This window comes from Montipora foliosa, chromosome 12, assembly GCF_036669935.1.
Source record: "Montipora foliosa isolate CH-2021 chromosome 12, ASM3666993v2, whole genome shotgun sequence".
NCBI classification, from domain to species: Eukaryota; Metazoa; Cnidaria; class Anthozoa; order Scleractinia; family Acroporidae; genus Montipora; species Montipora foliosa.
The window spans coordinates 30166768-30182748 of NC_090880.1; the positions used below are offsets into that span (position 1 = coordinate 30166768).

At 38.7% G+C, this 15981-nt stretch overlaps 1 protein-coding gene across 1 annotated transcript in view; it reads right to left on the reverse strand.

The window, feature by feature from the left end:
- Nucleotides 1-481: 481 nt before the first annotated feature.
- The window catches only part of LOC137980211 (mediator of RNA polymerase II transcription subunit 17-like), a 22907-nt gene continuing 7407 nt past the window's right edge, over nt 482-15981 (reverse strand). The window contains exons 4-14 of the mRNA XM_068827602.1: nt 15156-15351; nt 11723-11917; nt 11066-11163; nt 10570-10641; nt 9707-9778; nt 5926-6125; nt 4685-4741; nt 4179-4316; nt 2104-2218; nt 1315-1463; nt 482-796 (exon numbers count right to left, since the gene is read on the reverse strand). Coding sequence (XP_068683703.1) covers nt 589-796; nt 1315-1463; nt 2104-2218; nt 4179-4316; nt 4685-4741; nt 5926-6125; nt 9707-9778; nt 10570-10641; nt 11066-11163; nt 11723-11917; nt 15156-15351 — 1500 coding nt within the window. The 3' untranslated portion in view covers nt 482-588. The remainder of the gene's footprint in view (nt 797-1314; nt 1464-2103; nt 2219-4178; nt 4317-4684; nt 4742-5925; nt 6126-9706; nt 9779-10569; nt 10642-11065; nt 11164-11722; nt 11918-15155; nt 15352-15981) is intronic.

The following is a 15981-nucleotide window of genomic DNA, read 5'->3' on the forward strand; positions in this document are numbered from 1 at the left end:
TTAGTAATTACTGAAGCTCTACACTCATACCCAGGCTCTCTTTCTCTCTCTTTAAGTCCAAGGGTGGAAAAGAGACTTTGTTCAAGGTTTTGTGCCTCACTGTCACGAACAAATCAAATCAACTTCCGGTAAAAAACGTGGCCATTTGTCCTTAAAAACACTTTTTATGACTAAGAATCAGATCGAGCGCCCCATGTTTCAGACCGCAACAAGCCTAGCGAATCACGCATTCAAATTACATCAGCAAGGAAGTATGAAAATAATTCAAGAATGAACGGGTCTCGGCCGAACCAATGACCGTGTGATTTCTCATCATACTGCTCTGCAGACTGAACTATTTTGCCATCTGGAGGCCGGTCAATTGTGAAACGTGACAAGTGAATTCGCAGGGTCATTGGTTCAAGTCCATCTGAGGTCTGAGATTTTCAGCATCCTTCGCTACTGCTTTGCGGATAGAAAACATTCTAACAACAAAACTAACTTCCACTTGTTGTTCAAAATAATGTATATACAATATTCACCTTCATTAAATTAAGCCATGTTACAAGTGTTTTCTGTAGTGAAAATTCGAAAACATTTTTGACAAATTCAGTACATTTCAACAGCCAGCAAAAGAAAAAGTTTTTGTACAAAGGTTCTCCCAGGCATCTTGGAGTAATGGACCTCCTTGAAATCTCCACCTAAGCTCCCCCAGTTCATGTCCCCCAGCAACTCTGGCGCGACACCACTAGGAACCTCAGGGCGCCTGACAAGAATTGACACACCGCTGAACGGTCCAGTGCGTACCGCAATGGACCTAAAACCAAAGACAGTGTTATTTGAAGCTGTTTCTGGCTGTCAGATAGGTAATTTTAAAAGGAACCTTTTTCGCGTGGGCAGTAAACAATTGGCCGCCTTACAAGTACAATGAAAATTGATAAAACCAGTTCATTTGCTGGTTTTGGAAAAAACGAGAGCACCTGAAAAAGAACCTCTTAGAGAAGAGTGGATACCAACAAAATTCACCTGTGGCCTTACTGAAGAACAGAAACTGAACACCAGCTGCACATGCACCGCTGTAAGAGGAAGACGAGAGCTTTCACCAAACCGTTGGTCAGATCGTTTTAAGACACTTGCATTTGTTTTCAACTGTTTCACTTGTAGCTTCAATTTGGAGAATTGAAAAAACGTACAAATTTCCTTTCAAGGAACCAGTTCGCCACGAACGTAAAAAAGGAAAATAATGCGACAGGCGTCTCTGATGCCAATACGATTTCAAGTACGCGTTGAGTCATAGGCAAACCCATCGTTACTTGATTACGAAAGTTTACTTACTTGGCGCCATTAGGAGATTTGACCATCAGGCCTCCCACGTGACCCTTCGGCTCTTTAGGTCCCGTCCCCACGTGACGACTACAGTGAATCACGCGCCAGCCCAAGCTCTGCGCTAGCGACTGGGCCGCTGACAAGCGATGATTACACACCTGTAAAAGTAGTGAAACAAAGAAGCCTTACTAATGACGGTTATTTGATTAGTTTTGAATAATGGCACGTAAAAAGCGATTTTTAAAAGTGCATCGAAACCTAGTCACAACATGTACGCTTATGCTTTGATCTCACGTACTTCGACAACTCAAAGTATTAAAAGTCTTGTCAGTGTCATACCCAAAGCCAATCAGAGGTCAAAATGCGATTCCCCGCGCTTTGCGCCGGCTGTATGCCTTTTCTTCGCGTTGTGACTGGCTCATTTCGTTGTCTACGGCAGTGATTCGTTTGAGTAATCACGTCTGTCAATCAAATCAAAGATAACCACTGATTCTGCATGTGACAACAACAAAAAAAAAACTTTCGGTGCTCTATTAAAACATTTAAACTCAAAGCATTTTTAACCGTTGGTGGCGATGAAAAAATAATCAGGATTGTCTGCGTGGCTTAACTCTTGAGAACGAATGTGGTTCATCACGGTAGCTAAAATCAAACATAATGTCCAAATTGAAAGTGACGTTAGTGCTAACAGCCAAAAGCCTGAATGATCGATTATCCGACCAGATAGCGATACTCGTTTCTCCGTTTCGCGGAATCAACGAACAAAATCGTCACAAAGGACAAGTCGTGTTTTCAAACCTGGCTCATAATAAAATCTTCCAGATCCTGCACATGAATTGATAAATCTAAACTCAATCCATCGTCATTAACCACATGGATGCATCGAACTCCAAGACGAAGCTGGAAAGACGATCTGAAAGAAAACAATAACAACCAGTTAGTCCTGTTGTCTGCCACCTAGCACCGTACCAGCATACCCTACCCTTCTACCGGTTTAAAGCATGTCGAAGGCAAAAAATATGGTGAAAAAAATAGTACAGTATTACTCAATTAGATACTCGATAAAATATCGCGTTTCTGATCGGTCAATGGCGAATGCACAAATAGGTTTTTTACAATGACTGCAAAAATTCTCGCTCGCTCATTGGCTAATTTTTATTGCCAATAAGCGGACAGACACAAATTTATAACTTATGCGATAATGACGCGATATTGCTCGCGTCAGATTAAAGTTTCTCGCATTTTTGTCTCGCTTTCTTCTCGTGTTTTGACTTAATTTTGACCCCTCTGCCTTTTTGTTATTGTACAAAACAAATTGATGTCAGTTTTTCATGCGTCTGTCCTGTTATTGACAACGAATTTCGTCATAACATTGTCAAAGTAGTCTGCGGATCCCCTCGGCTATCGTCTCGTGGATCCACAGCTACTTTGACAATGTTATGACGAAATTCATGATCAATAACACGACAGACACATGAAAAACTGACATCAATTTGTCAAATAGAGCGCAATACGGAAGTTGCTATGAGTGATTTTGTTGAGTAGATAATAAATAAAAAATCGTAAGAAGTTGCTCGTTCATTTTGTGATTTATGCAGGGTTCGTGTTGGATTTTGTATATAAAATTCCACGAGTATTCAAGGAGTTTTCAAGAACCAGAAATTGAGTTTTCAAGGAGTGTTTGTAAGAAGATTTCTATGCCATAGATTGTGTTTCAGTGTTTTCTTTGCTGAAAAAGCCAAACTTGATATCCTCTAAGCATCGAACCGTGACTACACATGAACACATCTCATAAAACAAAATGGCCTCCGTTTCATCACGTGGCACAAACAAAAAGATCCCACAATGCAATGTGTAACACATAAATGCTTTTCTACGTCCTGCGAGTTAAGTGTTGGGAATTCCTCTGTTTAATTACGGTTAAGATTCTCCAGTTGTCTGAACAAACGAAATATAAAAACAACAACAACAACAACAACAACGCTCAAGGTGCGGAAAGTATGATGTCACATAGAACCGAGGATGTGACGTAATAATGGAGCCGGGATGGCGCAGTGTGTGGCCTGCTGATAAATCACGGAATGCGCTTGCGTTCATTCGATTTCCTATCCATACATTGGCTTTTAAAGTCTAAAGCTTAAGAGGGAGGGGGTGGGGAGGGTAGGGGAGGGGTGGGGGTTATGCCAAAACCCAACCATGATAATAATGATTACGATGACGACAATACCGATGGCGACGACGGTGAAAATGATGAATTCAACATGACGATGACGATGATGAGGAGTCGATGAAGGTGAAGATGATGGCAACGACCAACTGGAAGCGCTACCTAGAAGACTTCTTTAAGGACAGTTCCTACTAATTCAAAGGTATTTTTGCGCTGTTTACTGACTATCCGGGAAAAGCAGAACTTAACAAGTGTTATCGAAATCCAAAAAGAAAATTGGGGGTAACCACGCATTTTTCGAAGATAATTAATCAACAGTCTTTTTTAAAAGCTCTAAAATACAAAACAATACATGGCGTTCTTTTCCAAATTGAAGCTTAACTATCTCTGAAAAATGCATGGTTACCCCCAATTTTCTTTTTGGATACCAAAAGCACTTGCTAAGTTCTCCTTTCTCTGCATAGGTTTGAACCGCGCAAAAATATCTCTTTATTACTAAGCAACACCCAAAGGAAATCTGAGTATCTCGAGATGCGCAATAAAAATAGTAGGCACCGTCCGTAAAGAGCCAGGTCGAGTTAAATGCCTGGACAACTTCCAAAAATACAATGGATAGTCCAAGCGAGATTTTACCCAATGGTATCCTATCCCTAGCACACTAAACAATAAAAAAAGGTGTCCCCTCACTTCGACAAACAGTACTGACCTCGCAATGTGTCCAATCTCTGGAGAAGTGATATGTATAGTCGCTATCGTTGTTGTCTCGCAGCCAACCACACTCCAGTGACAAGTGATACATGGATCAGCCATCTGTGTCTTAAGCCTACCAACCACTCCTTCAACCCTGGTAGGAAACAAGCATAATAATTATTCATTAATTCTAAGCAGTTCTCATAGAAAGGTTGTCAAACACGTTTTCACCTTCCTTAAATTTGCAGAGAGTTATCAGCGGTTTTTGAAATCGACACCATGGGCAAAGTCCTTCTTAAGAAAATCACTTCTCATTCTGACAGCAGAAAACACCATTACCATCACAAAAATTTGGCACTGGAAATGCTTTGAAAAATAGAAGCCAAAAGCTGGGTAGAAGTAAAATTTACCAATCATATGACAGTTGTACCGAAGACAGTGAATTTCATGCAAAAAAGAATTAGTGCAAAATTTAAAGCCAAGGCTTTGTAGTCAAAGAAAGGGCATGAAAATCAACGATACCTTTTCCGAAGAACCTTGTGCCTTGAAATTTTAAGCACTCCTTCCAACAGACCCTCACTGAAAATAAAATAACATAAAACGAATTTAGCATGTGATAACACATTAATTCTTAACAGGAAAATGAAAACTTGTGCCCTGATCAAAAGATCAAGAAAATTAACTGAATATTATCTCCCTAACATCTGGAAATGTACTCTTCATGTAGTAGTTTCAGTAAGTGCTGACAGCTCACGAAAAGCATCGGCTACTTCTCACAGACAAGTCTGCTGCTTTTTCCCCTAAAGTAACGTGCTTAGTTACCTGGCCTTTAAATGAAAGTGAGGTTGGAGTTGACCTTAAGACAGACCTCCCTCCTTTCCTTGTGTTGATAATGTAGTTCTCGTGTTAATTAGCTGGAATTTACATAAGAAAAGCAGTGAGGTTGCTATCATAGCAAGGTCACCTCCAGCCTCACTTTCATTCATAGGCCAGGTAACTAAGTACACAACTGTGAAATGGTCTATTGAACTTCAAGCTTTATGAAAAATTAATAATTTGAAAACCTTGCTTTATGGTACTTTTGCTTTCTTATTACCTCCCATAGACTTTCAGGCCTCTTATGCACCAATGACACAGTAGGCATTGCACTATAGGTGCAATATCCACAGTAAAAGTGATTTGAATGATCATGCAATACCCAGAAATGAAAACTTGTGACCTTATCAAAAGACTGTAATACTGCCTACAACCTGCCCATCCTTAGAGACCTCGGGCAGTGCCTGATTGAACAATAACTATACATATAACTATACATCTGTCACACAGACCAAATTAACATCCACATTTTACAGCACAGCTGCTTGACTTCATGGAATTGCTTTTCCGTGCAATACATCCAATACCAAAATGTGCAATAAGTATCTTAGTAACTTGTAGAGAGTTATTATGAGTTAAAGTTCTTAGTTTTCTAATTCAATTTATGGCCTTCCCTAACTTGAGCTGGAAAAAGCAGGGTGGAGCAATTCCAGAATATAGGGCCACATTCAAGACCTTTGGAAATAACGGCTTGTTTGGCTCCACAGTGGATGGCCAACAAGTCAATTCAAAACAAGCCAAAAAGGGTTAAATACCAAGGAAATGTACACAGGTATAGATTCACTCTAAAAGCAGGGCCAGCCCTCATCCTTCGTCAAACAACTTAGCTTTTATCACTACTGCATATCATACATATCATTTGGTTCAGTAGTGTCTGACCTACGCACCTCTGCAAATCAGAAGCTACCTCAGCTGCAGTCAGGGCTGATGCTCCAGCCAGACATAACCTCTTGGCACCCCCTTGCAAAGGGTAAGCAGTGACAGGGCGGGGAGTAGGCAATGCATGAACTTGATGGTGGCGTTTCCGAAGGAGACAGTGAAGAGAACACACTAAAGACTGGTCACTAGGAACTGCATCCTGGTTAGTCTGTGTCAGAAACCGTTGTTTGTTAAAAAGTATCATTGATTTCGTTTCAGTTAATTTGACCTCAGAACTATCCACAGTAGACCAGTTGCCTCATCTGGTTGAGATTCAACACTTGGGACCTTAAAAAGTAACTGTGGAGAGAGTGCTGCCTTCATTATCACTTCTCAAAAGTGATATAGATGTTCTAGTCTTTTTAGATTGGAACTTTAAATAATAATAATAGTAATAATAATAATAATAATAATAATAATAATAATAATAATAATAATAATAATAATAATAATAATAGTAGAACTTTTATACCTATAAGAGATAGGAAGAACGGAGCAGAGCATTGAAAGGAATAGTCTAACTGAACATTCATATTTATAAATTATATAGCATAGCCTAGGACTAGTCTCACTATGCTATTGATCATGTAAAACTGCGATATCAATAAGTGTCCATAATAATAATAATAATAATAATAATAATAATAGAGGGATGAAGGAATCAGTTTCTAAATGAACTGTGGTGCATTGTCAGTGAAAAGTGGAACATGAAAATTGGGTTTAATTTCTGAAATGAGTTGATAGAGCAGTTTCAAATAACCTTCAAAAGTATCATGCGATTGCAATTGCTTTGCTTGCTTCAAAAATTTTGTGTCAGTTATCAACCTCTGAGAAGGAAAACCAATACAGTACATGGAATTGCTACGAATTCGGATTGGTTCATTTTGCTGTCTGCACCTCCAGTGATTGGTCGAAGTAAATAGACAATATCAAAAATACCATAAAACTCTTATTTTGTGCCTCCAAAAATTTTCCATAAGCATTGTGTTTATTTTCTCTTGGGACCATTACAAGTCCCAAGAGAAACTGGAAACAATGCTTACGCAAAAGTTTGGAGGGACAAACAAAGAGTATAATTATGGTATTTTTGATATTGGCTACCATAGTTTTTTGGTTATAATTAAGGCACAGCCTTTTTTTCTCCAAGAAATTGCTTGTTAGCCCCAAAGGTGATCTAAACTCAAGGTGCGTCTTGTAGCCGAGTATCTTCTTGCAACAAAACTCCTAAAGGGATGGTTCTTCAATCCTTTGCCATCATCTTGTACATTAAACTCGTCCCAGTCTTCCTCTTACTGCGATTCCAAATGGTGGCTTCACACCAATGTTCGTGATGATAGCCTTTAATTCTTAGTGTTGTACAACAAAAACACCCACAAGAAAGTACTAATAACAGCAGGACTAAAAGTTCTTTTTCTCTAAATTCTGGTTGAATTTCCTTCTGCCATTGTTCTTGACTTACACTACAATCTTCAGTTGGGACAACATAACTAGCAATGAGTTGAACCAAATTCCTCTCTTTGAGACGTGTCTTATAACCAAGTATTTTGATGAGTTTTTTAGTTTGTGGCATAAATGCCATCAAGTTTGAAAGTCAATTAAAGGTACGTCTTATAACCGAGTGCGCCTTGTATCCGGAAAAAACTCTGGTAATTACTACGGTATTCTTTTTAATGATGAAATGGTATATGAAATGAATCATATATGAACTGCGGATATGAAATCAAGTAAAGCTATGATCTTCGCAGTTATGAGAGCAATTTTTGCAATTGCGTAGAGAAGCCTGAAAAATTCAGGACTTCGACGGGGTTTGAACCCGTGACCTCGCGTTACCGGTGCGACGCTCTAACCAACTGAGCTACGAAGCTACTGACGTTGGGAGCTGGTCATTTGTGGGTTCTAATGGTCCCGTGAGGAATAAATCAATGATGAAATGGTATATGAAATGAATCATATATGAACTGCGGATATGAAATCAAGTAAAGCTATGATCTTCGCAGTTATGAGAGCAATTTTTCGAAGTCCTGAATTTTTCAGGCTTCTCTACGCAATTGCAAAAATTGCTCTCATAACTGCGAAGATCATAGCTTTACTTGATTTCATATCCGCAGTTCATATATGATTCATTTCATATACCATTTCATCATTGATTTATTCCTCACGGGACCATTAGAACCCACAAATGACCAGCTCCCAACGTCAGTAGCTTCGTAGCTCAGTTGGTTAGAGCGTCGCACCGGTAACGCGAGGTCACGGGTTCAAACCCCGTCGAAGTCCTAAATTTTTCAGGCTTCTCTACGCAATTGCAAAAATTGCTCTCATAACTGCGAAGATCATAGCTTTACTTGATTTCATATCCGCAGTTCATATATGATTCATTTCATATACCATTTCATCATTGATTTATTCCTCACGGGACCATTAGAACCCACAAATGACCAGCTCCCAACGTCAGTAGCTTCGTAGCTCAGTTGGTTAGAGCGTCGCACCGGTAACGCGAGGTCACGGGTTCAAACCCCGTCGAAGTCCTGAATTTTTCAGGCTTCTCTACGCAATTGCAAAAATTGCTCTCATAACTGCGAAGATCATAGCTTTACTTGATTTCATATCCGCAGTTCATATATGATTCATTTCATATACCATTTCATCATTGATTTATTCCTCACGGGACCATTAGAACCCACAAATGACCAGCTCCCAACGTCAGTAGCTTCGTAGCTCAGTTGGTTAGAGCGTCGCACCGGTAACGCGAGGTCACGGGTTCAAACCCCGTCGAAGTCCTGAATTTTTCAGGCTTCTCTACGCAATTGCAAAAATTGCTCTCATAACTGCGAAGATCATAGCTTTACTTGATTTCATATCCGCAGTTCATATATGATTCATTTCATATACCATTTCATCATTGATTTATTCCTCACGGGACCATTAGAACCCACAAATGACCAGCTCCCAACGTCAGTAGCTTCGTAGCTCAGTTGGTTAGAGCGTCGCACCGGTAACGCGAGGTCACGGGTTCAAACCCCGTCGAAGTCCTGAATTTTTCAGGCTTCTCTACGCAATTGCAAAAATTGCTCTCATAACTGCGAAGATCATAGCTTTACTTGGTATTCTTTTTACAACAACCAATACAAAAAACCTCACTAAAGGCAAATTAACCACCATAACAAAGATTTTGGTGTTACAAAATATATAGATGATGAAATAACATATGAAATGGATCCTATATGAACTGCGGATATGAAATCAAGTGAAACTATGATCCTCGCAGTTATGAATGCAATTTTTGCAATTGCATAAAGAAGCCTGAAAAATTCAGGACTTTAATGGGGTTTGAACCGGTGACCTCACAATACCGGTACGACGCTCTAAGCAACGGAGCTATGAAGCCACTGACTTTGGGAGCTGGTCATTTGTGGGTTCTAATGTTCCCGTGAGGAATGAATCAACGCTGAAATGATATATGAAATGGATCATAATTTATGTGAACTGCGGATATGAAATCAAGTGAAGCTATGATCCTCGCAGTTATGAACACATATAGAGCTAGAAAATGTAGACCTCATCTCACATAACTTGTTCACAGATTCAGGGGAATTTCAAGGGACCACACACTTGTCGCAAAGAATAGGGAATGGAGGTTCCTGGTCTTGTGGTCTTGTAAAGGAACTCTGCAAATTGGAGCTTGCTGTTGTATGATGCTTACCACATGGGTATTGCACCTAAAATAAATTACATTTTGTTCTTATCATGTACCTTTGGGGGTTGCTCCTCAGAAACATTTTTCCTGAAATGGTAAGTTATGCAAAGATCTGTTCCTGGAAAAACCTGATAAACAAGCATTCGTATTTTATTATACTGATAACAAGAAAAAAATGCAAAACCAAAAATAATAACAGCTTTATTGAATAAGGAACAGAAAAGTATTACACACAGCACTTGAAAGCCTGCAGGTAGCTATCAAGATTAATTTATGGAGTGCTTCAGTAGTATAACACCTTTAAGACTCTTAATGTGGAACACACTGCACTTTACATGCAGCAGCATGAACATCAAATACTTGCAAAGTAATGTTTGTGTCACGATGTTCAGGGTGTAGCATGCATGACATCATTCTTAATAGGCAAAATAAAGTTTAACCTGATTAACATGCAGAGAAAGGAGAATTTATCGCTTGAAAATGTGATGGCAACACTGGAATGTGGTGTAAGATGCTTCCAAAGTTATTGGAATTTAATCAGACTTAAATCATTTTCTAATTTATGAGACTAGCAGCCTATTAAAACACTGATAAAAGGCCATGTGTATGAGCTTAAAACCTGGTAACACACTCCTCATTTCAATTCTTTGTACAAAGACTAGTAATGAGGCCTTACTTGTTTTTCTCGAATGGAAATAAAATTATCTTCCTTTCACATTTTGCACCATTTTCTGGACTCCAGAGGGCCATGCTTTTTGTGGAAAGTTTTTTAAGCCATTCAATAAACCTGCATGTCATTTTTTTTTTGGGCCTATTAAACCACTCAGCCTTGCCTCGTGGTTTTAAACCTGATAAAACACTCCAGCTCATTTATTAAACGGTACATACTGTAATGTGTCACATAATAATTTAAACCAACCTCAGCTCTGATTTCATTTGCCATCACAAAATGTGGTTGGTTCCCTTTGATGTTATATGCTTCTTGTGAGAGCTGGCGTTAAAACAAGCAAAAAGCAAAGGAGGAAAGTACATGTACAGTCTTACTCTTGACTATTTTATATTCTTAATATTTTTTTCTTCAGGTCACACTTTCCTGTGCATGGGTGAGCAAATTTTCATTCCTCAATAATTGGGAAATGATTATATACAGATTGACATTGAAGTCACGCGATTGATACCCAATCTTTGTTCCAAGCGATAGACTCTTAAAAGGGCATCAAGGAGGATTTAAACTGAGGACTTCTTGATTCACAGGAATAGGATATATCACTTAACTTTGAAGAAAACAATTAGCCAAACATTAATTTATTATTAATTTCTTGTCTTGACAAGGTTGGCTTCATATAAGATTTTGCTACTCATTATCTACAGAAAATAACAATTATTTAAATTTCTAATTATTTATGTTGTCTCACCTGAACAAAAAGTTCTTTGCAAAACAAGTTGGACTGTGCAGACTCCAGTTTCTGTTGCCACAATGGAAGCGCTGTTGAAAAATTGCTGTTGTAACTACCTATAAAAATAACATCACATAATAAATAAATTATTATTGAGGATTAGAACTGGGGCAATGGTGAGCGTAATCACTTTCTGCATTAATGTTTCCAGGGTTTAAAATGGACAGATTTGAAGTCATGAAAAAGACCACACTATAAATTATTTAATTGTTGGCTCCCTGTTCTGCTGCTGGAGGTTTTTGTAAGCAACTCTGGTTTTCCCCTCCAGAATTGGATTTGACCTCCTTTAATTTGATTTCAATGCTATTGTAGTCTCCCCAGTTACAGTAATGTGAACTTGTGTCTACAAAATCTTGAGACTTAGTAAAGTTCATCAAATCCAAGGCTGCTGCCTAAGAAAATTTTAAAGGGGCCCTCAGAGCTGAACGCTGAGAACTTAGGAGCCCAACATATGAAGTGAAAGGTGTTGCTGTGAAAAATTAAGGCGCCCAGAGATATTCTTTGGGAGCCCCAGGCTACCGGGCTCCTGTTAGGCAACAGCCTTGAAATCAATCTTAAACAGCTTGAATAAACAGGAGTACTTACTGTCACACTACACTGAAACTGAATCCCTACCTTTCAGAGTGGCAGTTTCTATCTCTTCTCCCGATGTAACTATGGCAACTCTGACTTCTGCCGTTCCTTCAAGGTCACTTCCAACTGTCACTTCCAGTGCTCTGTTAGCTGTGGCAAGAGACTGCTCAGTACTGTCCTCAGCTTTGGTTGCTTGAGTGACTTCAAATAATCCAGGATTTCGAAACTGCGAACCAACTAAAGACAACAGGCAAATAAAAGTTGAGGGCACCATCTTGTAAAATAATATGGACAAGTTGGTCTCAAAGACTTCTATAAAAGTTGAGGGCACCATCTTGTAAAATAATATGGACAAGTTGGTCTCAAAGACTTCTCTGGAACAAATTTTCACAGAGTTCTGTATGAGTATATTATAAAAACATTTTTTTGGTACCCTTCGTATATTTTTTAAAGACCAAATTTCTACATCTCAAAGAAATAATTATTTATGATTTTGTGTCAACAACAAATAACTATCACAGGTTACTCCCAACATCACTGAATTTAAACATAAGTAAACAAATAGATACATATACATATATGTTGTAGTTCAATTTACACTTTGGTACAATTTGTTTTTGTACCAGTACAGAATATATTGAACTGGTACAATTTTTAATTGTTAACTTACAATATTAATTTATTTTTTGGAGCACTTGTCTGCCATGAATAAGCTTTAGTTCTACTGTGGTTAGTTTTCTTTTACAATCATCCGTTGTTACTTTTTATAAATCTGAGCCTAGGGTTAGTGTTAGGGTAAGGAAAGACAGTGTTAGGGTTCTAGTTATGGAATGGGTACATGTCACTGGGTTAGGATTAGGGTTAGGGTTAGGGAAGATTTAGGTGACAGCTGATTGCCAGTGCACTTCAATTTCAAACACATAGCCACTTTTGTCTTTATTAATTTTTTCGGCTGCTCATGTAGGACTTCTGTGTGAATAAACTTGCTTTTTTCTCTGATACTGTCTCTGCATTGGCATTATTTGTAACTAGTGATTATCTTATGGTAGTCATTTTGTGATTTACTGTAAAGTACTTATTAATAAATGATTTTACGATAAAGTTACAATTGTTCATAATGTTGTCATATTGTTGTCTTTTTGTAGATAATCATGATGTGTTGTTTTTTGTGAAGAATAAACATTAAAATTATTTGGAGTACTATTTCTATGAAAACCCAGTTGCTTTTTTACAGGCTGCTGTGACAGATATTTCAGTTGAATAGTTTAATTGCACAGTAGTGGCTGAACAGGGATATAATCATGAAGGAGAAATCAGAGTGTTTATTTTCCCATACTGAGTGACTATTTGCACAAAACCGCTTTGTTCAATTGAGGTTATTTTTCCCAGTAACATGTTGGGGTGCAGCAGGCTTGTTTTGTCGACTTTGTCAATTTTCACTGCCACCATATCAGCTACTTTGAAGTTGGGCTGTTTTTTCTCTTGCTTTCTCTTTGTTTGGTTTACCATGGCTGCGTTGTATTTTGTTTGGTTTTCCAAGGCTGCTGCCTAAGAAAATTTTAAAGGGGCCCTCAGAGCTAAACGCTGAGAACTTAGTAGCCCAACATATGAAGTGAAAGGTGTTGCTGTGAAAAATTAAGGCACCCAGAGCTATTCTTTGGGAGCCCCAGGCTACCGGGCTCCTGTTAGGCAGCAGCCTTGTTTTCTATTATTTTTTGTCGTTTTCTTGGTTGGTCTTCATCATGTTGTGGTTGTGACCTTTTTTCATTGCTTTCTTCCAAATTGTTTTCTTCTTGTTCAGATTGGCTTTCTTTGCTCTGTTGATTTAGCTTTTCCCTGTGAGGTTTTATTCCGTAGACAGCTTCGTAAGGGAAGACTTTGATGGCTCGGTGGTATGAGATGTTTCTGGTGTATGAGGCCTCTCTCGTGTACTGGCACCATTTCATGATGTTTTTGTCTGCTGTGCTCACTATCAGTGACCTCATGTCTTGTTTCCAAGATAGGTTGCTTCTCTCAGTTAGCCCTTGGGTTGTCGGTGTCCGAGGTGCGCCATGTGATAATTCGATGCCATTATCCTTGCAAAACATCTTTAACTTCTTGTTTTGGAACTCTCCCCCATTGTCTGTGATTATTTTCTTTGGAAATCCATAGGTGTAACAGTACTCTCGGAGGCTTTTTAATACTTCATCAGCTGTTTTTTGTTGTAAGGGCACAACTGTCACGAACTTTGTGTGATGATCAATTATATCATCGCCCAAGTATGTAGGTTCTTACATTCACACGGGGTATTTTGAAAATCCATCAGATCGATTTCAATCAGTGACAGGAATTCTGGAGATTGAAGTGGCTTGGTTACCATCTTAACGTGGCTTGTAATGGTCTTTTGCTCTTGATGAATTTGGCACAAACTTACAAATAGGTTCACAACTCGTACATTCACTTCAGAATAATTCTCGTTAATCCACTTTGACATTATTTCTCTGCCTCTATGTGCTGTCCTTTGATACGCCAAAGTCAGAACATCGTATAGTTGACTCTTGGGTACAACTACCTTTTTCTCGGTGGTTAAGATTTTCCCTTGATGGTACGACCATTTCTTCCTCTTGAGTGTTGTTGCTTGCAACTTTGTTAATTTCGTCGTATCGTGATTTGTATTGGATTCGCTGAGAGCGTTTTCAGCTTGGCTTTTTACGAACTCTTTGGCCGAGTCATAAAATGCGTCTTCAATGAAGAGAGTTATTTGCGAAGAATTGCGTTTCTGGTTCTGTTTATAGGTCTCTAATTCTTTGTAGAATGCTTCTTTTGACACACACTCCATGATTGTTTGAAGGGTTGAACGGATGTTAATTTGGACCGAGAGTGGCCTGGGATGAATAATAAAATATTTGGACAGAGAGTGGCCTGGGATGAATATTAAAATATTTAATTATAAATTATCATGGTAAATTTGCATGATCTGCTTGTGTGGTCAAGTGGATAAGAGAGTGGACAACAGATCCAGAGGTAGGTAGTTCAAGGTCAAGTTCGGGTGAGTAAAAAGAAAATCTTGAGTATACATGTACTGTGTAAAGTCTGTCATAGAGGGGCTGGGCATAAGGGTATGCAAGGAGGGGGGCCTCCTGGAAAATAAGGGGGGATAGAACTGTGAAAGAAAGGGAAGTTGGATAGAGGTGATGGAGAAGATGAGGGAGGGGGAGGAAAGTAGAAGAAAAGAAAGAAATAACGTGTTCTTTTTTAGACCCCCTAAAAACCATGCCCCTGTTTTTTAACTACACCTCAAAAAAAGGAAAATCCCTTTTTTAGACAGTTGATAAAAATAAACCAGTACAATTAAAATTGTACCAGTTCAATATATTTTGTACCAGTTCAATATATTCTGTACCAGTTCAGAAAAAATTGTACCAAAGGAACAAATTGTACTACAACATATACACTGTTATTCAAAGAGCACCAAGAAATTTGAGTCCCTACTTACCGGATCGATATGTCAAATCGCCCATTATGGAGGTTCCTGTTCTTTTTAACCTCCATCTCTTTCGCAGCATCCTAAGTTCAGAATGGAAGTCCTTTGCATTACTTCCCTGCCCCAAGCTGTGATCTGTTCTTTCCTTCACAGCATCTTCCATTCTCTGACCTCCTCGAAGGAGAATGTCTGCAGCCTTTGCCAAACTCTTAAGAAAACCCATTGCATGAAGATTAGCCAATAACCAGCTTTAAATAATGAGGGGTGAGTAATTAGCAATTATTCCATGAGCCTGTGTTGGATACGAGATGGTAAATAGCCAACAAGGAGTGTAGTGCCAAGTTGGCTATTACCAATTTCGTATCCAACAAGGACACATGGAATAATTGTTTTATTAAAATCTCAATATCCCGCGACAAATGAATAGGCTGACTTCTGGTTTTTTTATAGTTTGAACTGGTACAATTTTAATTTGTACTGATGCAAAAACAGTGAAAATAGTTTATTAATGTTTGTTGAACACAAAGAACACACTTCATTGATAGAGCGACTTTCATATGACCATGAAAAATAAACGTAAAAACAGAACGTAAACAAAATGCAAAACATTTAATTGGCTTATCGAACAAAAACAAATGAGCGCGAAGTTTCATCGCCTTAGTGAACGCGGATGCAAACAACGTCATCTCTTCATAGAACTTTCTGGAAAGCGATCAGCATCTCTCTTTGACGTCATTTGAAATGCAGTAATGTGACTGGGCAATCAAACTGTTTACTGCCCATATTAGGAGTTTCCTTGGCTGGAATAAGGGGCAGCTTTGTTTTAATCTTGCCAAAC